The sequence below is a fragment of the Hyperolius riggenbachi genome, chromosome 1 (assembly GCF_040937935.1).
Source record: "Hyperolius riggenbachi isolate aHypRig1 chromosome 1, aHypRig1.pri, whole genome shotgun sequence".
NCBI lineage: Eukaryota > Metazoa > Chordata > Amphibia > Anura > Hyperoliidae > Hyperolius > Hyperolius riggenbachi.
Window position 1 is genome coordinate 562,163,011 of NC_090646.1, and position 24,471 is coordinate 562,187,481.

Sequence of the window (24,471 nt, forward strand, 5' to 3'; positions counted from 1 at the left end):
CAGTGCAGTCTATGCACATATGGAAAGCAGCCCTATGCCTGATGCTAAAGCTGCACACATCATACAATTACACACAAATCTCAGAACAACACGTGGGCCCATATGCCATTAACGTTTTCTCTTGAGTTTTCTCTGAGATGATTTTACATCTTCTATTTAAAATAGAACTTGAACAATTCAAGCACTTTGCAACTAAAAAAGTTTCAATAAGTAGGGGAAAAAGTATTATCAAAATTATGTTAAGTATATTTTTGCTTGCTGATGAATTAAAGGGCATTTTATTATCAAGTTTGAAAATATCAACAAAGGAGAAAACTGAGGAGAAAGAATGAACGATGGGCCCTATTTCTTATAAAATGATGCTAAGTGATGAAAGTATGAAAACAGAAACTGATACTACTCTGCACTAAGTGTGGTTGCTTCATACAAAGCAAAACATAAACGAGGCAGCCAGTATAAAAAGACATTGTCACCAAGTAAGTCAGTTTCATCACTATAAACCGAAGGGTGTCAGTGCTGCATCAAAATCCTGCGACCCATCATTTTGCTGCTCTTATTTTTGGTATTTTTAGACAGATCTGCGAACAATTTCTACCCGTAAACGTCTGCTACCACTTCCTAACACGTAACCCCAACCTCCTCCCTTAACATGAACCCCTTTCTGATACTTATCCCTAATACCAACTTTATTTCCTTCCTGACATATAAACATTAACCCTTTCTGACACATAACACTATCACACCCCCTTTAACATTAAAGTATACCTGAGAGGGGGGAAATAATGCAAGTTAGAAGGCCTCAGTATGATGGTCCTCCACCCCACTACTGCTCACCAGGACCCTCTCCTTCATCATGGCCAAGCTCCTGTCCATGTACTAGCGCGGCCACACTGCGCAGGCGCAATGACAGTGCATAGTAGCACGAAGCAGCTCATGTATGGAGCAAAAAGCTTTGCAAGAACTGGGCGCCATGCTACTGCCTGTTTTTTTCCTTGGGGAGACATCAGGATTACTTTAAGTCAGGCACACATGATGGATTAAACTGGGCTGAGACAGCTAAGGACAGTTTTGGCTGAGAATAATAATCCTCTTCTTCACCAGGGCTGTGGAGTTGGGAGTCGAGGAGTCGGAGCAATTTTTGGGTACCTGGAGACGGATGATTTTTGTAGCAACTGCACAGCCCTGTATTACTAAGGAGTTGGGAGTCAAGGAGTCTGAGCAATTCTGGGTACCTGGAATCGGAGTCAGTAGATTCATAAATTGAGGAGTCAGAGTTAGATGATGTTTGTACCGACTCAACAGCCCTGCTCTTCACCCTTCCTGCTGCATCATGTGCCCTCCCTCTGCCTCCTCCATAGAAACGCATCCACTATGCACTCTACCACAAACTGTTGTATGAGGGATCAAGTTCCAATCCATGCGGGCAACAGTCCTCATGCGGGTGTACAAGGCTTTACTTTTACTACCCACTACCAGTCCTAACTAATGAAGGTGCCCATCAATGACACTGACATTAATACTGTACAACTTTACCACTTCTATGTAATATGAGGGACTACTAAAAGTATCCATTCAATGAAAATTCGCTCAATTTACCCTTCTACCATATGGATTTAGGAAGACTGTACAATAAAATTATATGACTGCCGAAGCAGATCATTTTGGCGCTCGTCAGCGAGAACAGAAGCTTGGTGCCGCTATATCTTAAAAAACGATAAGGTAAACCATCATTTGCCAAGCTCACTGGGGACGTCACAATACGTACTCCTCTCTGCCTCCACTATTAGTCTAATAGGGGTAAAGAATCAAAATATCAAAATATAACCCCAAAGCAAATGTACTATCACGATGCGATTGCGTAATGCACAAATGTTTATTGTATCATTATATAGCTTTGTTTATACAGTTATACAGAGGATCTGTTTTACTATTGTAGGCACTTTTATTGGCCTGATGAAGCGGGCTCAGACCTGCGAAACGCGTTGCCTGTGCTAAATAAAAAATCTTTTGTTACATACAAGGATTTCGTTATTGAGGTAAGCCACCTCATATTATCTTTTCGTTTTTAAGCTGTTTTTAGATGCTTTTATCCAACCAGGGCGCCTCTTTACCCCTATTGTGCTTATTTTACCCCCACACACTTTGTGTCTGAGGGGTGGTGATAGATCATCTGTGGGTTCCACCACAGTGAACGCCTGTCCCCATTTTTTCCAAAGAGAGCGACCACATCCAGGTCCCGGATGGGACTACCACGAGTGGAGTCGGGTTCATGGTCTCCACCTGCTTCATACGGTTGGTTTCCCTTTGCAACCCCCCTTTGTGAGTAGTATTTTTGCATTTTCACTATCCACCTGTATATCGATATACTACACTATTGGGTTCCCGTTTTTGTCTCCTATACTTCTTCTCCGCAGGGTGCCGAGACACCCCCACTGCATCACGTACCACTATTAGTCTGTTCCACGTAAAGAGGCACATTATGATTACGATCCTCGCAGTGGTACATGAAGCTGTACTGGACAAGTGCAATCTGCCTACAGCACATGCAGACTAGTGGGGATAGCAGATTTCCACGCGTTGCAGGAGTTCATACAATAATTAAATAGTGATTTTTTTTAATCACTGATCAGTATCGTAGTTTAGGAGCTCTAGGCCCCGGTGCAAGTTTTTCATTGGGTCAACTCAAGTGCTCTATACATAACAAATGATACGAAGCACCAAAACCTCCCAAGGACAGCTGGAGTGTCACAGAGGAGTAGGCAGGGGAGGAGAGCAGTCTATTAGTGGTTACAACTAATCAAAGCACATATAGAGGTGACCATTACCAGCTTAGCACCAATACTGAGCTACCTCTGCATCCCCTATTGCTACACCACTGTCACTGACCCTCTTCCGGCTCCCATCACCTGATCACCCTCAAACAACCTGCCAGTGGCCTCTGCCAAGCACCCCGTGACAGCAATCACTACGATGTTGATCTCTGGATTAGAGGTGCAACTCTCGTATTAAAACTCTGAACACAAAGTAACCCATTAGATCTCAGTTGCCTAGCTGCTGACTACACTAGAAAACTTTGCAGCAACCTTTGATAGCCAGGCACTCCCCAGAGAGCAGCTCAGACATCTAAAGAATTCAGAGTTACAACAGCACTCCCTATAACTAGAGGAACAGCCTTATTTCACAACTGAACAATAAAAGCACTATAGAGAATATCTGACAGAACATGGAGAGACGGTACAATGTATATAAGCAGTGTGAAGAGTAAGCAGCAGTTCGCATTACCGTAGCATACCACCAACATGCGTAAGACATGGCTGCAGTCAGCTAGCTGTTATCTCCTCCAGCAGAGAGATGCACTGAGTAGCCAGGCCACTGCTGGCAGATCTCAGTATTCACCTCTGGCAGAGGGAGTGATCGGGACTGAGCACCACCCACACAGCGATCTCCAGCACACGGGAGGAGAGGGGAGGGCAGTGTTTTGGGGTTCCTCTGACACACAAGAGCTGAGGGAATGCAGACTGTACCACGCCCTGCCTGAACTTCCTTACCCTCCCTCGGTCCCTCTATGTGTCAGTATGTAGCTTCTTCACCAAACAGGCAGGGCTCCAGCTATTGCTAGCCCATATAAACAATGGCATCTATCTTCTAATTATTGTGCAGTATACACTTGTCGATATCCGATAGATCCCTCTCTGGCTAAAATCTGATTAGAGCGGCGGGATGTATCACTGCCACACACTGTACACAGATTTACAACAGATTTCAGCATCTTCAGCGACCAGCCAGCCCCCCCAGTGTAATGTGCTCCCCCTGGGCTGTGCAGTGAGCCCACTTAGGGCCCGTTTCCCAGGGCTGTGGAGTCAGTACAAAAATCTTCCGACTCCTCAGTTTATGAAACCACGACTCCGACTCCAACTCCGACTCCGGGTACACAAAATGTCTCCGACTCCTCGACTCCGACTCCTTAGTCTAATACTTAACAGGGCTGTGGATTTTGTACAAAAATCAGACGACTCCGACGTTTATGAAATCAACGACTCCAACTCCGACTCCGGGTACCCAAAATTGCCCCGACTCCTTGACTCCGACTCCAACTCCACAGCCCTGCCGTTTCCACTTGTGCTGCACGATGCTGCGAGACATGCGGTGGCACTTCCTGCATGGCTATGGGATTTGCAGCCTCCCGCACCAAAACGAATAGAAATGCCGGTCGAATCGCTAGCGCAAGCAATTTGGCCGGCGGCGCCATTGTATCCTATGGTAGAGTTTCCCCGTGCGATTTGCCTGCGGGGAAACTCAGCGGATTCGTCACCAATGGAATCGGGCCCTTACATGTCATCAGGTCACGGGGTACAGGCGACTCTGCAGTGATGGAGAGAAGACACAGTAGGAGGTGCACCGACAGATAGGTGGCAACATTCTGCGGGGGAGCTGGGGGAGAACATTTTAGATGGGGGGGGGGGGGGGGGGGAACCGGCCAGGGTCCGTCAGCTGTGCTGAAATTGAACAAGATTACTGCCGTGCACCCGATTGCCCCACTTTAAACCGCCATCTTTTCAGCATGCGTGATCAATCAATTTCAGCCAGGAATCAATAGAATTTACAATCTGGTGTCCACATTGTGGCATTGATCTCTGGCAGATATTATCTTAATCCATGTACCATAATGGCACCTTAATGGGTACCTCCCCAGTTCTAACTCTGGGGCTTCTTCCAGCCCTGTAGTTGTCCTGGTTCTTCACCATCTTTCCACACTGCTCCGTTCAACTGATGTCCACCTCTGAAATCTGTCTGATTGTGGCCCTGGACCGCTTGCACCTTCATCCCACTTCCATGGCCTAAGAGCGATTATTTCAAACTGCGCAAGCACAGAACGCTCACGACCACGGGAGCGCGATTAAGGCAATCGCGGCCCAGGGCTGCACCTACAGCTCTCGGATGGGGACAGTGGAAGAGAGAAGAGCAGAAATACAATGAGGGACCAGAAAGACTACATGGGGCTGAAAGTAGCCCTGGGTAAGCTAAAATGGGGACTTTCGTGTTGCTTTAGGTTCCAGGCATCTTTTTTTAGGGCTAGTTCACACTCGGAGCGCAAAATGGAAAAACCGCAATGATTGTGATTTTGCAGCACAAAATTTTGCAATTTAGCCATGATTTGCGATGCCAAAAGAAGAAGGATCGCATTCTGATCGCTCCTAAAATGCAACACATTTATGCAAATCACAAACGCTGCAGAAAGAATGTTACCAAGGGAGTAAATTTGTCCCATCGCTTAGCTGAAGCTCTGCAAACCTCCCCAGAAGCACCCCAGTGTGAACCAGCCCACTTGATTAGAGCTTGTCAGAGAGAGTTCAGCAGAGCAGACTGTTCTCTGTCAGCTCTGCAGATAGATGTGTGCTGACAGGATACACTTTATCATTAGTCTGGACAGTCAGACACAACTGCCCCAGGGGCAGAGAAGCTTCTTCCCACAGTGTCTCCTGTGACGCAGCACACTGCCCCCGCCTCCGCTCTGCCCCCCTGCGGTAGGTTGCCGCAGTGACTCACCACACAGGCACGCAGTTGCCCCACTATGCTTAGCTAGCCGTGCCCGTGTTCACACTCTCAGCAGCGATGCACTCACCTCCTTGGGGCCCTTGGCTCCTGCAGGCTTTCTCCCTTTATGTGGCATGGCTGCAGCCCAGCTCTGCTCCGCCGCTCTTCTTATTCTTTGCAAAGCTATTGAAAAAAAAAAACAAAAAAAAGTGAAATGTGACTTCCTAGTGCATGAAGCAGCTTTTCCGAGGCCCCTCCTCTGCCTGCTGCTGTACCGGTGCCAAGGGCAGCCCTTCTGCTCGCTGCTCTCCTATGACTTGTGTTATGTGTTGCAGAAAGTGATGGGGGGAACAGGATTTATTGTTTTAAAGCGATATCTCGCCTGCGGGACCAGGGTGGGGCGATTTCCCTGCGAGTTTGCTAATGGCGAGAGAACAACAGGTCTGACAGATAGGGCAGCATTCTTCTGGCAGCACAGAGCCTTCTGTCATTGCTCACTTGTCAGCTTGGTGTCACTGACTTGGGACTGCAACTGATAAAGTTATTTTGCAGACTACCCATTTCCAGGCATGAAAGCATAGCTCCCAACTGTCCCCTCTTTGGGAGCCCTGCCCCTCTGTCCCTCTTTTCTCCTCATTTGTCCCTCTTCCAGGACTTTGTCCCTCTTTCTATGTAAATATATATATTTCTCTACTAAAAATGTGTTTGATTGACTCTAAACTTTACTCCCATCCCTTAAATTGATAATTTAAATTAAATTGATAAAATGAACCAGGATACAAAGGACCAGTATAGTTTGAGATATAAAACAACATATTTTTCTTATGAAATCTTTATAGTATGCGTGACTAGAGGTGTTCCGGGGGCGTGATTAGGGGTGTGGCTTAAGTGTCCATCTTTCTCATCTCAAAAAGTTGGTAGGTATGATGAAAGTAATGTCTATAATAACAGTACAGTAGTACTGTAATACACTGTATAATGGATCAGAGTGGAAAGTCTCCAATTGCTCCTTGCTTAAAAACCAGTTTCAACAGCTGAAGTGAGAGGAATATGGAGGCTGCCATATGTATTTCCTTTTAAACAGCTGATCTATTTGGCTGCAGTAGTGTCTGAATCACACCAGAAACAAGCATGCAGCTAATCTTGTCAGATCTGACAAGAATGTCAGAAACACCTGATCTGCTGCACACTTGTTCAGGGTCTGTGGCTAAAAGTATTGGAGGCAGAGGATCAAACAGGACAGCCAGGCAACTGGTATTGCTTAACCTCCTTAGCAGTATGCACGACACTGTGTCGGGCATATCGTTTGCTGGCCCCAGGAGTCCCCCATGCATAATAAATGTGATCCAATGGCTTTAAAACCTTTAGTTAGCACTAGGCTAGCTAGTACAAGTGTCCAGCTCCCCCCCCCCCCCCCCCCCCCGATTGCTTGTGATCCCCCCGTTAATACATTACCCAGCCTGGATCCAGTGATCGCGCAGCCTCCCTGCACAGCTTCGGTCTCTCTATGGGGAGGATCGGGTTTGCGCATGATGTCATGTGCGATCCTCCCCATAGTGAAGACCGGAGCTGTCCGGGGAGGCTGCGCGATCGCTTGATCCAGGCTGGGTAATGTATAAACGCGAGCGGCGGGGATTGGGGGGTACCGGACACTTGTACTAGCTAGCCTAGTGATAGCTAAAGGTTTTACAGGCATGGGATCACAATAATTATGCATGGGGACACAAACTGGCAAAACCTCCTGAGCGGCATAACGCACAGGAGGTTAAAAGGAAATAAATATGGCAGCCTCCATATCCCTCTTGCTTCAGTTGTTGTTTAAGCAGAAACTTAGAATCATTCAAACCTCTAGTAAAGTGTCAATCAGTGGGCAATACACTGATCGATTTTTACCCAGATTTGATCACTGTGATTCAATCCCCCTCTGATCAGATTCAGAGGATAGAGGGATTGATCTGCTAACGTGAATGGGCAACTATACAATACAATACGACCATTGATTTCCTTACTGTTCATACTATTCTATGGACTTGTTTACAATAATTCATTGCGTTATTCTAACTCGCTGCTTGCAGGCTTTGCACTAAAGTCTATGTCCAGTCTCCACTGCAGTTCACACTCATTTTAAGGGCCTGTTCATACTATGCGCGTTCCTAGGCGTTTTCAGGGAACACGTACGGGTACCAAATACGCATAGAAACGGCTCCTAATGCTTTTGAATGGGCTAGTTCACATGTATGCGTATGAGACGCGTAAGTTTTTTATCCGCATTGCTACATGCAGTTCTGTGCGTCACGCATAGAAACGGACGCAATGAAAGTCTATGGACGCGTATCAAAAACGCGTACTATTGCGTTTTTAGCGTACGTTTCCCTCTGCGGTTCCCATAATTCTTTTTTTCCCCCTTGGTCACGTGTGTGTGCAAAACGCAATAGAAAACGCATTAAAACGCAAGAAAAACGCATGCGTTTTTCAACTTGCGTTTCTTTGATTTTATACGTGTGCTTCATACGCTGACAGTCTGAACAGGCCCTAACTCATACGTTATGCAACTGACCACTGTGAATCCAGCCTAAGGCTACATTCACAGTGCCAACGCGCGTTGCATTGCTACACAATGCAGTTAAAACACTACGCAAAGTAGCAAGTAATGTGGTTGCGCTGGCATACGATGGCATAATAATTAAAATTGCAACATAGATGAGCTCCATTTGTGTCGCACATTTGAGAGTATAAATCCCCGCCTTTTTAAAAACAGATGTGCGCATGTGCAATTGCTATAACGTGGTGCGACGCAGCGCAAAAATTCAAACATGCAAGCGGTACCTAACATTAAAGGGACTCCGAGCAGTGCAGAAACTATGGAAAGATGCATATCATTTTAAAGCTCTCTTTCTCCTCTTTCCAATGATATATAAAATGCCGCCCTACGCCTTTGAGGGCTTGTTTCCACTGTTGCGACGCGATTTCGGCCGCATTCCGACGCTTGTAAAAACGCATGCGGATGCGTTTCCACATGCGTTTTTACCCGCGATTTCGCCTGCGATTTCGCATGGCAGGGTGCCATGCGAAATTAACCATGACACTGCCAGGGCTAAATAAAATTGAAAAAGGTGCGAAATCGCACGCGAAATCGCGGGTAAAAACGCATGTAACAAACGCATGCGTTTTTACTATTAAATACATTAGCGGCGATTCGCACGGATTCCCGACGCAGGTGAAATCGTTGGCTCTTTTGTGCGTTTTTTTCACGCTGAAAAAAACGCACCTCAACAACGCTACAGTGGAAACAGGCCCATCCACTTGTATTACATGTGCGGATCTGCATGCGTTGGACGCATGCAGATTCGCGATAGTGGAAACGAGCCCTTAGTTTTCGCTATTTTCGCGATTGAAATTGCCGCGATTGCGATTTCAATCACGAAAATAGAGAAAACTAAAAGGCGTAGGGAGACAATTTAGGTGTCGCCAGAAAGAGGAGAAAGAGAGCTTTAAAATGATATCCATCTTTCCATAGTTACATTGTATTACACAGGACGACACTTTCCCCAGTGTCAGCAGCTTCATTCCGCAGAATGGAGCTGCTGACTTTAGGAAAAAGTCGCCGTGTGTAATACAAGTAACTATGGAAAGATGGATATCATTTTAAAGCTCTCTTTCTCCTCTTTCTGGCGACACCTAAATTGTCGCCCTTCGCGGCAATTTCAATCTAGAAAATAGCGACAACTAAAAGGCGTAGGGTGGCGGTTTATATATCATTGGAAGGAGGAGAAAGAGAGCTTTAAAATGATATGCATCTTTCCATAGTTTCTGCACTGCCCGGAGTCCCTTTAAATGCGTCAACGCATTTATTTGCATAAATGCAGATTAGGATCTGCATTATTTTGACGTTCGCTGTTGACGCGCATCACACCGAATGCACTGTGAATGTCGCATTTACTTTTCATTGCTGTGCGATATTCTCAGTTGAAAAAGTTCCATTATGACGCAACATAACTGAGCATTGTGAACGTAGCCTTAGGGCCCGTTTCCATTAGAAGTGGTGCAATGCGGCTACATAGCTGTCCTGAGCCCAATGCACGGCAATGGAACAGTTTTCACTGCGCGCATTGTGTGCGGAGCGATCCGAGAATCTGCAGCATGCTGCAGATTCTCGCACAGCCACATCCCTCCATACACTTCCGCATCGGGAGATGTGGAAGTGACACGTACGCCAGCGGAAGTGATGCGTAGTTGCATCGCATCACTTTCTCTAATAGAAAAGAGCCCATAAGGCTGCTTTCACAGTGCAATGTTAAAGTCACACGTTATAAAAAGTAATAACGCAGACTAACGCACAGCAACACAATTCACACACACACATTCACAGTGCACACGTTGCGTTGTGTGTAACGTGTAGCAATATTTAGAAAGTGCTGCATGTTGTGCGTTATAAGCGTTATTAGCTGCATTGGACTGTTTGCACATGCTCAGTAATGTTTTTGTGTTTTTTTTAAATGTGACGCATGCGCCGTTTTCGTTCCATCAGTATGCAACGAAAACGGCGCACCAAGAGATACATAACGCAGTTTAAAATAACGTCCAACTTCAAAACTAACATGCGTCGTGTTAGGGGTACGTTGTGCAACTTTAACGTCGCATCAAACGCAACGTCCCACTGGGAAAGAGGCCTAAAGGACTTACAAGTCCAAATATCGAAAATAAGTGAAGTACCTGAATTGAGTTTGAGTTCCGCCGGGTCCCCGCAGTTCAATAGTCTCCCCGAGCCGCTCCCGACCCCACAGCCCGGGTCGGGCACTCCTGCCTCCACTAAAATGGCCGCCGGAGCTGGCCGCGGCTGCGCAGTCCGCATAGGCGCGAGTGCGGCTGCGCAGCTCTAGGGCCTCCCCCCCAATCCACGCTACAGGCGTGGATCAGGGGGAAGGAGGCCCTAGAGCTGCGCAGCCGCACTAGCGTCTATGCGGACTGCGCAGCCGTGGCCATTTTAGTGGAGGCAGGAGAGCCCGACCCGGGCTGTGGGTTCAGGAGCGGCCCGGGGGGACTATTGAACTGTGGGGACCCGGCGGAACGGAACGGAGGGCGCGGATGGCGTCCTCCATGCATTCAAATTCAATTCAGGTACTTCACTTTTTTTGTTATTTGGACTCGTAAGTCCTTTAAAGTGTACCCGAGACCAGTAAAATAAAAAATGTATACAAACCTGGGAATTCCTCCAGCCCTCTGCAGGCTGATCAGTCCCTCACCATCTTCCCAGGCCGCCTGGGTCCTCCGCTAGGTGGCCCGGTAATTCCGTCAGTCGGCGGAGCATTCTGCATCTGCCCAGTAGTAGACACTCTCCTAAGGCAATGGGGCACGCACGTGGTCTGGCCACGCTTGCGCAGTACACCCCAACTGACGGAATTACCAGGCTGCCCCCAGGTAGCCCAGTAAGCCCCAGGTATGTATATTTTTTATTTTACTGGTTTCAGGTACACTTTCAGATCCACAAAAAGAAAGAACAGCCTCTCTCCAAAAGCTTTTTGGTTGAATATTTATTTATTAATGACAATGGACAGACATTCGTCACAGCTAGAAGCTGCTATAAGTGGTTAATCATAAGGTAAACCCTGCAGAAGAATGCACTGACAATAAACTCCCAACAAGAAATTAAAAAAAAAACTAGATTTACAGGTGGAAGTCAGTCAGCAAGTTTACCAAATTGATGTCACAAAATAAAACAAATAAATAATGACAAAATGAGTCACCAGATAGCAACGTTTTATCATGCACTAGTATGACATGTTTTTAAACAGAGTAACTTATATACTCATAAAATAATATGCCTGTAAACATGTGAGTATATTTATAGCAAACAAAACATAAACACAATCCAATGCAATTACTAAAGAGGGAAATAAAAACATGCTAGGCCATTTTGACAGTAAACATACTAGGCCATTTCGATTCAGTAAACTCTGGTAAAATTGTTTACTTTTCCGATTAACGATTTCTGATTTGTGATTCCGATTTTTGATTTTCATTTGATGTTAGCAACATAAGAAAAAAAAAAAACGCAGCATGCAGGAATCAAAAATCAGAATCACAAGTAAAATCACATCAGAATCACATGTCGTATAAAAGAGCCGTCACTGAAATGCAAGTGTTGTGTACATAATTTGAGTAGTGCTGTACATATCACACATGAGGCTTGATTCACTAAACCGTGATAACTCATATCACGGCCGTTTTCGCGCACATTTTTGTGTTTGCGCAAGATAGCGAATTATCAAGCACAATCGCGAATTACTGCATGCAATCGCACGGTTTCATGTGAAAATTCGTGATTGTGCGCAATAATTCGCGATTGTGTACAAAGCAAAAATGCACGCGAAAACGGTCGTGATATGAGTTATCACGGTTCAGTGAATCAAGCCCCTGCTGCGTTACTTGTATAAATACTGGTAAAATTACCATGCACCAGGTGTGCACGGACACTTTACCGCAGATTAGTGGATTAACCCCATGGATCCTTATTGGTTGCCCTAGGCAACTGTTCTGCTTTCTCCATTATTTATATTTTTGATAAATTAGGTATATGCCAGTTAGCATCTTACTGTCAATCGCCCCTCTTGTGGACTAGAACAGTCTCTATTTTGACCTATGACACTGTACAGTACTGTTATCAAATCATTTGCATGATCTTGTTTGTTGTGAGTTTCCTGTATCCTACCTTGTATGTTAACCCATTTATCCACTGTGCAGCGCTGCGTAATATGTTGGCGCTTTATAAATACAATAAATAATAATAATAAATAGCATCTCCCATTTTCATTGTGGTAAACAATATAGGGTGCAGTAGACCAGAAGGCAGAACAATGATGTTTTTTTTTTTTCACACCTTGCTCATAATGTTTCACTCTTGCTGCAGACACAACTATAATGAGTATCAAATGAGGCCCCGCTGCTTACAAAACAGGCATAAAACCACATCCTTATTTCAACTGCTCTATTCATTTTAAACTTCAATTAAAAATATTGTACTATATGGGCCATTTCTGAGTTAGTAATGGAGAAGTGATTGGGACAGCAGTGGACACTGAGTTCTGGAGCAGCATTTTTTTTTTTTCGGGTAACAAGTGCAATTTTTCTGCTGTTATATTGTCTTACACTGATACATGAATCACATGTTTGTTACAAACAGAAAAATACATGCCATTTCAGACAGGAAGAGGCAGGCTTGCTGCGATGCTCCCTTTTATGCCCCTCCCATTTTCTCCTCTTACCCTGGGAATGGGAGGGAACCTCATAGCAAGCCAGCATCTTTCTATCTGAAAAAATTGAATTTAGACAAAAGTCAACATTTTCAAGGAGTGACTACAGGGAGAGGAATAGATAATGCACAGAGGTATGTGGGTCCAGCATGAACAGACGCCTGTGATTAGCTTCAGTAGCTTTACCTCAGGCCAGGTCAGGTACCCTTTAAATCCTTGCTAAACCCCAATATAAAAGAACACTAGTTAGGGTTTAGTAGGCTTGCACTAAATAATATAGCTCTGCAGTTCTAGCTTCAAAGATAGAAAAGTACCTGAAAAGGGGAGGAGACTGAACTCTCAACGGCCAACTAAACAGTGGCAAGCGAGCATTGGTCATTATTGGATAGTGCTGATCTAGCCAGCACTAGTCCTGCTGTGTTTGTTTGTTTAGTATGTGTGTTTAGTAGGGATTGAAACAAATCACTGTTCAGTCTTCCGATCTCCATCACACTCTAGTTTTTCACCTCTGCATCTTATTTGGCTATGGAATGGATGACAGCATGTAGTGTAGTAAAGTAGGCATCCGACATCTGTACACATTTCTTGTAAATGTATATCTTAAAAACTCACAAGCAGGGTAGCAGACAAAATTCACTGTGGGATGTACAACCAGCCTTAGCAAGCAGAATCGTATAGCCTCAGTGCTAAGACAAGGTGACCATCACCAAAGATAAAAGCTCTGATGAGGATGCAGGTAAGTACTCCACAAACCATCACAACAAAAAAATAAAAGCAGGAACAATTATTCTCACATCATGGGTCCTGCACAACAGAGACCCATTCAATTAATAAAAGCCTTGAAGCACTAAAAGTGCTAATTTATACAAAAGATAAAAACCTTGAGATGCCCACTCTCTAGTCAGTTCCGACCGGTTTCGGCTTTTGCCATCCTCAGGGGTAGCTAAAGAATGGGTACAGTAGTGGCCATATTAATAGTTTACTTTAAAGGATACGTCCAGGCAAATGAAAAAACAATCTTCCTCTAGCCCCTGGCAGCCGTCTTGTGTCCTTGCTGCAGCTCCGGTGGCTCCAGGTCTTTTCTGCTGCAGATGCTGACCAAACCAGGTCGGCATCATCTGCGCTCCAACTGTACGCTCACGTGGTCGCGCTGACCTCATCAGGACTGTACTGCGCAGGCGCAACAGTTCTGCGCCTGCTCAATACCATGGAGTGGAGTCTCTGCTCCACTCTTAAGCTGTAGAAGTCTTGTTTGTCCACCCTGCTGTTTGAATGCTTGCCTTGAGAAATGTGAGCACACTTTCACATACTGACAATGCCACAAGTGTTTTATGTCATATTGACAATGCCACGTCTGTTCTTTTTGTATTGTATTGTACTGCCATTGCCATGTGTACCACAACCAGTTCCGAGAACGCCAAACGGCGCACTTGGTGAAAAAAGTGATTCTGATTCTGATTCTGAAACTGAGCTGTAGCACAATGGCCAAAACCATACAACGGTTTAAAGAGAGTCTGAAGTGTTAAAAAACTCCTCTTTTTACTTGACATTTATGTTAAGCACTATGAGCATAGCTAAATCACTGCATTCCTGCGGCAGAATGATGTAATTAAAATCCACATATACCAGGGCAAAATTCCACGACTTTCCAGGTCGTGGATTTTGCTGCTCAAGGAGGCAGTACTTAGCGCTGTAGCTTTGCCTCCAGTCACGTCAATCTCCGAGGATCTCCGCTTCTCTCCACTCCACCCCTCTCAGTGAAAGAAGACTGAGAGGGGTGGGAGGAGGCAGAGATCCGCGGAGATTGACGCGAGTAGAGGCAGAACTACTGTGCAAAGCTTTGCCTCTTCCAGGAAGGAGACCCAAATTTTGCCCCGGGGATTTGGGGGGTTTAATTACATTGTTCTGCCACGGGAGTGCAGCGTTTTAGCTCTGCACATATTGCTTAACATAAATGTCAAGTAAAAAGAGGATTTTTTTTAGGCTTCAGACTCTCTTTAACAGGACAAGTTCCACTCAGAACAGGCCTTGCCATGGTCAACAAAAGAAGCTGACCGCACATGTTCAGCATCATCTCCAGGGGTTGTCTTTTGCAAATAGACATATGCTAGCAGCATTGCTGTAAGGATGGAAGAGGTAGGAGTTCAACCTGTTAGTGCTGAGACTATACAGGCTACCTATACGTGTGTCCTTCTGGCTACCTATCCTAGGGGCCCTCTGGCTATTTATAATGAGGGGCTACCAATTAGGAGGTCATTCTGGCTATCTATCCTGGGGGCCCTTTGACTACCTAAAATGAGGGCCTACCTATAGGGGGGTTCCTTCTGCTCACCCGCACTGAGGGCCCTCTGACTGCCCATACTGAGGGGGCTATCTATACAGGGGCCAACTAGGAGAGCCGCACGCAAGATGAGAGGTCTGCTAATCGTCGCTGGAATCGCTTGTGAGGTGAGCAGCTCTGCCGCTAATTATTCTACACACAGGGGAGATCAGGGGGGGGGGGGGGGGGTTTGGAGGGGGGAAGACCAAACTCAGCTTGCAGAGCTAGGCAGGTTCCCACTATGGCTTACTATCCAGCAGAGGGCAATCTCATACTGAGCGCATATACAGAGCTGCAGCCCCAGCACTTACTACCATAAAGCCTCACTGAGCCAGGGGGGCGAGGCCATACCACGCGCTCTCAAGCAAAGCATCAGCAGCCAGCCCAACCAAGGCCACCAAAAGCCCAAATAAAACGGACTATAGAAAGCTGCAAGGAACAATACATAGAGGAATGGAGAAGTGACATAAAGAACTCCAAGAAACTCGCTGTCTACCAATCACTACAGAGGGAGTACACAATGGCTCCATATCTGGAGAGGCTACACCACCACAAAGACAGACAGACCCTGAGTCTGTACCGTCTGAGTGCCCACAGCCTGGAGATAGAGACAGGGCGGCACAGACAGCCATGGAAGCCCCGGGAGGAGAGACTGTGCAGACAATGTGACCAGGAGGTCTTGGAGGATGAGGCCCACTTCCTGCTACACTGCAGCAAATACGCACCTGTGAGGACCACCCACTTCCAGAGACTCTCCGCCCACATCCAGGATTTTACCTCCACAGATGAGGAGAGGAAACTCTACATCCTACTGGGGGAGGAGGAAACAACCATGCAAATAGCTGCCCGATATATCACTGCCTGCCACCAACTGAGAGGAACATGATTCCACATGGACTGTATTCCCCCAATACCCCTATGGACTGTATATCCCAGCCCCCCATGTTGTCCCTTACATCCTCCACACACCTATGGACTATATACCCCAAACCTCTATATCCTTCCCTTATTCCCCAAATCCCCCTCCCCATGTTAATGTTTTGTTTTGCTTTGGCAATGCTAAATGTATTTGGTCCTGCCAATAAAGCTTTTTTGGATTTGGACCACACAGGGGGACAAGGGAGCGAGTCCCTGGGTTCGTAGCAGCAGGCGATCGTAAGTTGGGGACTCCCTGCCTTTCGAATATAAGACGCAGGGTCATTTTCTCCCCATTTTGGGGGGAGAAAGGTTGCAGTTTATATTCCAAAAATATGGTAAGTGATACATCAGAAACCAAAAACAGTGCATCAATCGGAAACAACAGGAAAGCTCTAAGGAGCAGCTTCCTAAGGGAGAAAGATTGGGAAGGGGGGGGATTTTAGGAGTTACTAGCATCTCTGGGCTGTCTTTGCCAATCACCACTTTAAGGGACCCGGTCTATGCTACTTTCATAGTGATACATGCCACTGGGAATTATAGGGGGACAGAGGTGTGAAAGTAGCGGTAAGCAGCTGCAATGAAAGTCAATGGGCCACTACCAATATTTCTACATTAACAGTCCTAATGGAAACAAATGGCTCCACCAGGAAATAATTTACTCCATAAATGCATGAAACTTCGGGTCACTGCTTTAGGGTAATTACAAAACAGGAATTGGATAGTTCTGAAACTGTGATCAGAAGACAAACCCATCTCACACTAAACATAGCGTTATAAATAAGGTGGCCAGGATTTAAAGAGACACTGTACTGAAAATAACTGAATAAAACAGCTTATTGTTTATAATATTACTTTAGACATTATTTAGTCAGTGTTTGCCTCCTGTAAAATCTTTCCTCCCTCTGATTTACATTTTTAAAGGGAACCTGAGGCGGCCAGAGCTGGGGAAACTGAGGCCATACAGTGATGTAAGAATGCTAGCAGACACCATACTTCTTTCAGGGCAAAGCCAACAACTAGATCTAGTCATGGCCACTAAAGGAAAGGATTAGTGTGCACATGGAGCGCCACGGCAAGGGACAGACACAGCGGTAAGTGCCTGCTCCCATGCTAATACCACTGTGTGGCCTCAGTTTATGCAACTCTGGTTGCCTCAAGTTTTTACAAAATGTTTGTTTGCTTCTTCTACTTATGTACTTCTCTTATAGCTGACACAATAGTTTCCTGCAACTGCATGAAATTACAGGTCAACTTTAGCTGGTGTCTGTTTTTCTCTAATGATTTGGCGCCACCTCCTGGACATAATGTAATAAGACCGCTAGCATGTTTGAATTTATTTCTCTTCTGTTCTTTGATTCTTGGTGTAAATTACTCTCAATGTTCATTTTTTAATATAAAGTTATAACAACCTGCTGGGTGTTTTTCTTCTGAATTGGGGTGCAAGCAGTGTCACGTCGCAGCGTGTCACAATCTGCTGATAAAACTGATGACATTGACAATGACATGCTTCCACTTGCGTTCTGATACACAAGAGCCACACGCCTCCATGTACTCGTGCCTGAGTGGATCATTTCCCTGGAGAGTGGACTGATGTCCAGCTAAAATGAGTGTACAGTTACGTGAACCCAATCTGCCTGAAAATAATGGCTTAATATTAAAAAGGGTAGGAGGACCTTGAAAAAAATTATTCAGAACCTAAATGACTCAAGAAATCTGGACTGGAATTATTAAAACCTTTGAGATATATTCACAAGACTTCTGTAAAAATGACATGCACAGGTAGTACTCATATAGGGCTTGATTCTTTAAAGCATACCTCCGAACTTTAGAGATAAGAAAGAGGGACACTTAAGCCATGCCCCTGCCACACCCCTGATCCCGCCCCATCACAACCCTAGTCATGCATACCATAAAGATTTCATAAGAAAAATATGGTGTTTTATAATTCAAATTACACTGGTCCTTTCTATCCTGGTTCATTTTCCTTCATATTAACATTTTAAAATTAGTAATATATCAATTTAAAGGATGGGAATAACGTTTAGCATCAATGAAAGACATTTTTTAGTAAAGAAATACATATATTTACATAGAAAGAGGGACAAATGAGGAAAGAGGGACAGAGGGACAGGGTTCTCAAAGAGGGACTGTCCCTTCAAAAAAGGGACAGTTGGGAGATATGATTAAAGCGTGCTAACACTTAGCACGACAGTGATAAGCCGCTTTGCATGTTGTATCATGTGCTAAGTATCATTATCACATGCTATCATTATCACGTGAAAACACTGCAGATCACATGAACGGAATGTAGATCATGAATTATTACTGTATACAGTACATAAAGCAACGAGTGTTAAACTTTGCACGCGCCGTATTACATTAACGCACATGTTGATGTAAGCACCATTGCTCATTTCATTACCAAACTCTATCTTCTGATCATGCGAAGCGCCGTAGTTTTCAATGGCATTCCGCACTTAGCACGTGAAGCGTAACGCAGTTCGCGCAATAAAACTTAACATGCGAACGGTGGAAACTGTTCACGCCCACAATGCTGTGCAAAGCCTTTACACGTAATAACTGAGTTATCACGCTTTAGTGAATCGAGCCCATTGTGCACGTGAACGGTTTCCACAATTCGCGTGTTAAAGAAAATCTGTAACGAAAAAACGTCCCCTGCGGGGTACCTACCTCAGGTAGGGGAAGCCTCCGGATCCTATTGAGGCTTCCCCCGTCCTCCTCGGTCCCACGGCAGCGGCGAAAATCTTCCCAGAGCGGCGGCGATGTAAATATTTACCTCCGTGGCTCCAGCGCAGGCGCAGTATCCGCTCTTCCCACGGAGATAGGCGGAAATAGCCGATCTCTATCGGGCCGCCTGCGCAGTAGAGCGGACCCGACGGAGATCGGCTATTTCCGCCTATCTCCGTCAGAAGAGCAGAAACAGCGCCCCCGCTGGAGCCTGGTAAGGTAAATATTGAACAGGCTGTCGGATTTGTCGCGCTGGCTTTGAAGGGCTGCAGCGAGACCCCGTGGGACAGAGGAGGACAGGGGAAGCCTCATTAGGATCCTGAGGCTTCCCCCTCCCGAGGTGAGTACCCTCTAGGGGAGGTTTTTCTTGTTACAGTGTCTCTTTAAGTTTTATTGCGGGAACGGCGTTACGATTGCCATTGAAAACTACGGCACTTCGCACTATCAGAAGATACAGTTTGGTAATGAAATAAGCAATGGTGCTTACATTAACATGTGCGTTAATGTAATACGGCGCGTGCAAAGTTTAACACGCGTCGCTTTATGTACTGTATACAGTAATAATTCATGATCTACATTCCGTTCGCGTGATCTGCAGTGACGTGATAATGATACTTAGCATGTGCAAAGCCTTTACACGCGCGTTTGCACATGCAAAGCCTTTACAAGTGATAACTTAGTTATCCCGCTTTAGTGTAGTGATGGCTAACCTTGGCACTCCAGCTGTGACAAAACTACTACATCATGCCTCTGCCTCCCTAAGTTATGCTTAGAGCTGTCAGAGTATTGCAATGCCTCATGGGACTTGTAGTTCCACCACAGCTGGAGTGCTAAGGTTAGCCATCACTGCTTTAGTGAATTGAGCCCATAGAGTTTACTGGACTTTACGCAATCTATTTAGCCTGCTACAGGAATACCATAGATTGTGTCATGCAGGCCATGTCTAAGTTGTCTGTTTATCAGGGCTGTGGAGTCGGTACAAAAATAATTTGACTCCGACTCCTCAGTTTATGAAACCGCCGACTGCAAGTCCAGGTACCCAAAATTGCTCCAACTCCTCGACACCGACTCCTTAGGGCCCGTTTACACTTAAAGAGACTTTGTATAAAAAAAATTCCCCTGGGAGGTACTCACCTCGGGAGGTGGAAGCCTCAGGGTCTCAATGAGGCTTCCCCTCCCCTGTAGCTGCAGGCAGTCCAGTGCTGGCTCCCCCAAAGTGTCCCGGAATCCTCCCTCAACAAGCCTTACAATTTATTTACCTTTCCTGGCTCCAGCGGGGGCACTGTTGCGTCTTTCCGCACGGAGATAGGCTAAAATAGCTGATCTCTTGCGCCTGTGCAGTAGAGTGGCTGACAGCGATTGGCTATTTCCGCCTAACTCCGAGACGGAGAGCCGATACTGCACCTGCGCTGGAGCCAAGAAGGTAAATATTTACATCCCCGCTGTTCGGGGAGCTTTATCTCCGCCGTCGTGGGACCGAGGAGGACGGGGGAAGCCTCAATAGGATCCGGAGGCTTCCCCCACCCCAGGTGAGAACCCCCCAGGGGAGGTTTTTCTCAATACAGGATTTCTTTAATCAGTTGGTATGCGTTATTGTGCGTTAGTATGCGTTAGTACGCATTGGTACGCATTTTGTTCCGTAGCAGTGCATTTGGAAGAAGATTTCAGTTAAATCATGTTAAAGGGAACCTTAACTGGCGGGGAAAAAATAATTCACTTACCTGGGGGCTTTCCCAAGCCTCCTGCAGCCGTCCTGTGCCCGCGCCGGTCCTTCGGTGCCCTCCGGTCTCCCTCCGCCGCTAAGTTTCATTTTCGGACGACTTCCAGTCGTCCTCGGGCAAAGCGTCATCTTCTTCCGGATTCCCCGTCGTAAAGAGCCGTAAAGCGCGTCTGCATGACGCGTTTGGCGTCATGCGGACGCGCTTTACGGCTCTTTACGACGGGGAATGCTGAAGAAGATGACGCTTTGCCCGAGGACGACTGGCAGTCGTCCGAAAACGAAACTTAGCGGCGGAGGGAGACCGGAGGGCACCGAAGGACCGGCGCGGGCACAGGACGGCTGCAGGAGGCTTGGGAAAGCCCCCAGGTAAGTGAATTATTTTTTCCCCGCCAGTTAAGGTTCCCTTTAAGTGTGAACAGTGCCATAGGAAAACATGGGCATTACTTTGAAAATCAATTTTCTTTCAGTTATAACTGAGAGCAACGGATTAAGTGTAAAAGGGGCCTAATAGTCTCATTTTTACAAAGGCTATGGATTTGGTTCAAAATTCATCCGGTTCCTCTGTTTATTGAAACCTCCAACTCTAACTCTAGGTACCTAAAATTGCTCTGACTCCTCGATTCCGACTCTACAGCCCTACTGTTTATATAAGCAATGTAGGTGTTGCATGTATAATGTGTATAATGTGAGTTACAATATTAACCACTTTACCACTACAGGTCATGTTCCCCTTATGGACCAGAGCAATTTTCACATTTCAATAATCCCATTCAGGGCTAGGTCACAGTGCTCAGTTGCATTGCAGAATAATTCTGCATGTCAGCTCACTGCCCACACAATTCTATGGGCCTGTTCTCAGTACTGTGCTTTAATTGATTGCATTATTTTAACTTGCTGCATACAGGATTTGTATTATAGTCTATGTCCAACCTCCATTGCAGTTCACACTCATAATGTGCGCGTTATGCAATTGTGAACCTATCTATATCTTGTTTTTATTTTGCCAACAATTAGGCTTTCTTTGGGTGGTACTTTTTTGCTAACAATTATTTTATTCTATATGCATTTTAATGGAAATAATAAGAAAATGTTTTTTAAAAATTAATTATTTCTTAGTTTACCATAGCACATTTTGGTTTAGAACTACAATGGCTGAAAACAGAGAAATAATGACAGGGTCATTATGCATAATGACAGGGTCATATCGGAGCCGTTAATTGAAGCGCAAGTTGAAATGGGCGCGGCTATTCCGCCAATGCATTTATCGGCTATATCAGTCTGTCACGGCGCAGACTGTATAATATGGGCGCATTTAACGGCTATCAGGCTTTAATGTGTTTTTTGGGGTTTTTTTTTTTTTGCGGCTATGGCTCCCTAGCTTTATTTTGATTGTTTGTGGCTATGGTGCCTGCGGCTATGATTTTAATTACATTTTTGTGTCTGCGCCTGCCGCTATGGATTTCTTTTAATTTTTTGGTGGGTATGGTGCCTGCGGCTGTGACGGCTATGTGCTGTGAACACGCTAATAATAGTGCAAGTTAATTTTCCTATTATTTCCTCTGTTTTGGCACGCTTCCCTGCTATTACTTCTCCACTTTCTCCGCTACTCAATTGACAGCTATGGCAACATTTTGCTCTATCCTGGTAGGGTGGCAATAATGTATCAACTTCCTGTGCGGCTATATATACTTGTCACAATATTGCCATGTACATTTGAGAAATAGCGGTTATAGTTCCTCTACGATATAATTATCCTCAAGCTGTAATTCATTAGATTGAGTGACACAGTGATCTGTAGCCTATGGTAGCGGCTATAATGAAGTTAGGAGTCCTTATCTACTCCATCCAAGACAACGTGGGTAATTAACGGAGTCCAATGTTGCCTGCTGTTTCCATAACGATGGTTGATGCCCCTGTAAATGTCAGCATGGTGCAACATACTTGCAGAATCAATACACAATGCAGGCTAGGCACCTATGTTTGGCTTTTATTGCTCCTGGGCACCTATATCTTCGGTTCCCAGCTCCAATTTCAGTGCCACTTCGTGGGTCCAGAACCACACACGTCAGCAGTGGCTATAGGAGTGGGTGCTCTACTTACTATAACCAACTTAATTAACTGTGGATGTCTGCGCTTGAACTTTGCTTTGGGGGTTTGACAGGGGAAACAGCTGTGGGGCTGCAGACACTGACTGCAGTGGGTTCTGAGGACTGGCTGCGCCTCTAGGAGCTCATCTTTACTATAGCCAGGCAGGGGCAAGTGTGTGTGGGGGGGAGGTGGTTGCGCAGGGTTTTCAGCTGTGTGGGCTCTTGGGGGTCCAGCTACGGCACACAGCTACGGCTGTTAAAGGCAGGCAGTGAATAATAGTCACTATAGGAATATCATTAGCAATATTCAAATAACCTCAATAACAACAACCCCCCCCCCCCCCCCCAGTGAACAGGCACATTTACAAACATAAGAACAAAAGAGACATCAGGTCACCTGGGCACCAAATACATCTCCTGGTGCAGCCACCATCTTACCCGATCAGTTTTACATGGAGTCAGCAAGTGAATCGATAACAGGTGTACTTACCGATCAGGGGAGTCTGAGTAACAAATCTAACAAAATCTACTTGAGGATGCCACAGTGTGGATGCAGTGGGAGCCTGTCCAAGCAGCGGCTTCATAAAGTGTCATTGCCGCTGTGCATTGTTGTTGGACTGTTCACTTTTCTAGCCAGTGGCTACTTATACTAATACAGGCTGATTGCTTTGGGCCAGCGGTGGAATTGAAGTCCTGCTCTTTGGCAAGAACATGTTTTCTGTTCACCTGCTGTCTCCAATTACAGAGAAAGATGTCCCTGCTCTGCAGGTGATGTCTTTGGTGCAGCTGTGTACAGCTGATCGTCTGAGCTGACAAAGGCTACATGAGGCAGCCATGGCGTGGATGCAGTCTGTGCAAAGTTATTGGACTCCACTCTGGTCCTACCAACAATTAACAGGTATTGTTGTCGCAAATGCTTTTTGACTGGGTGCCTGTCCAAGCAGCTGCTACATGAAGTATCATTGTCGCAGTGCACAACCATTAAACTGCTACTTATAAATGTACAGACTGTGATTGGGTAACTTTGTGGGAGGGTTAGTGCTAGTTTTAGTTTAGTGTTAGGATGTAGGGTAGAGAGGGGGTTAAATCTTTTAATGCAGCATGTGGTTGCCATTCCAGAAGAGGAAGCAACATTCCTCAGCTCCTGATGTAGCCACTGTACAAGGGTCAAACCTAAAGCAGCTGTCAGAACAAAGCCGATGACCTGTAAACGAACTACAAGTCCAGCACAGGCAGAGAATATATTGCCTTCCTTGTGACAGCCCTTATCGCTTTTAGTTTCCCCAGCGGCAACATTATATACTGAACTACATTGAACTGACCAGACTTGTTAAACTTGGACTCGTTAGAGCCATTAAACTATTACCCACGTATCTTGGATGGAGTAGATAATGACTCCTAACTGGATTATAGCTGCTACCATATTATAATCCATAGCTGGATTATAGCTGCTACCATACCACTGTGTCACTGGGTCTAATGATTTACAGCTTGAGGCTAATTATATTGTACATGCACTATAACCGCTATTTCTCAAATCTGCAAATGTTATATAGTGGCAATAACTGTTACAAATGTAATGTAACAAGTGGCTGTTACAAATGTAATGTAACAGCTCTGGTCAGTACATTTGCAGAAGCAATATGGATGTTATTATCGCATTGCATCCAATGCAGCTGCGGGTATCATGGTTCTCATTTTACACCATTAATCAAAAGTAACAGCTATTAATCTTTTCTGAAAGCACATGCGCTATCACATAACTGGGCAAACTTAAGTTTGTGGGTTATTTCATGCGCAGATAAATAGCAACTTTAGTAATACCTTTTGTATGTCGCAATAAAATTTGCCCGACTACTTGTTGTGGCGATAAATAACAACTTTAGTAATACA

General features: G+C 45.4%; 1 protein-coding gene across 1 annotated transcript in view; it reads right to left on the minus strand.

The window, feature by feature from the left end:
• The window catches only part of CAST (calpastatin), a 242,816-nt gene that overhangs the window by 203,930 nt on the left and 14,415 nt on the right, over nucleotides 1–24,471 (minus strand). Inside the window, exon 2 of the mRNA XM_068247496.1 lies at nucleotides 5,624–5,718. Within this exon, the coding sequence (XP_068103597.1) occupies nucleotides 5,624–5,671 (48 nt within the window). The 5' untranslated portion in view covers nucleotides 5,672–5,718. The remainder of the gene's footprint in view (nucleotides 1–5,623; nucleotides 5,719–24,471) is intronic.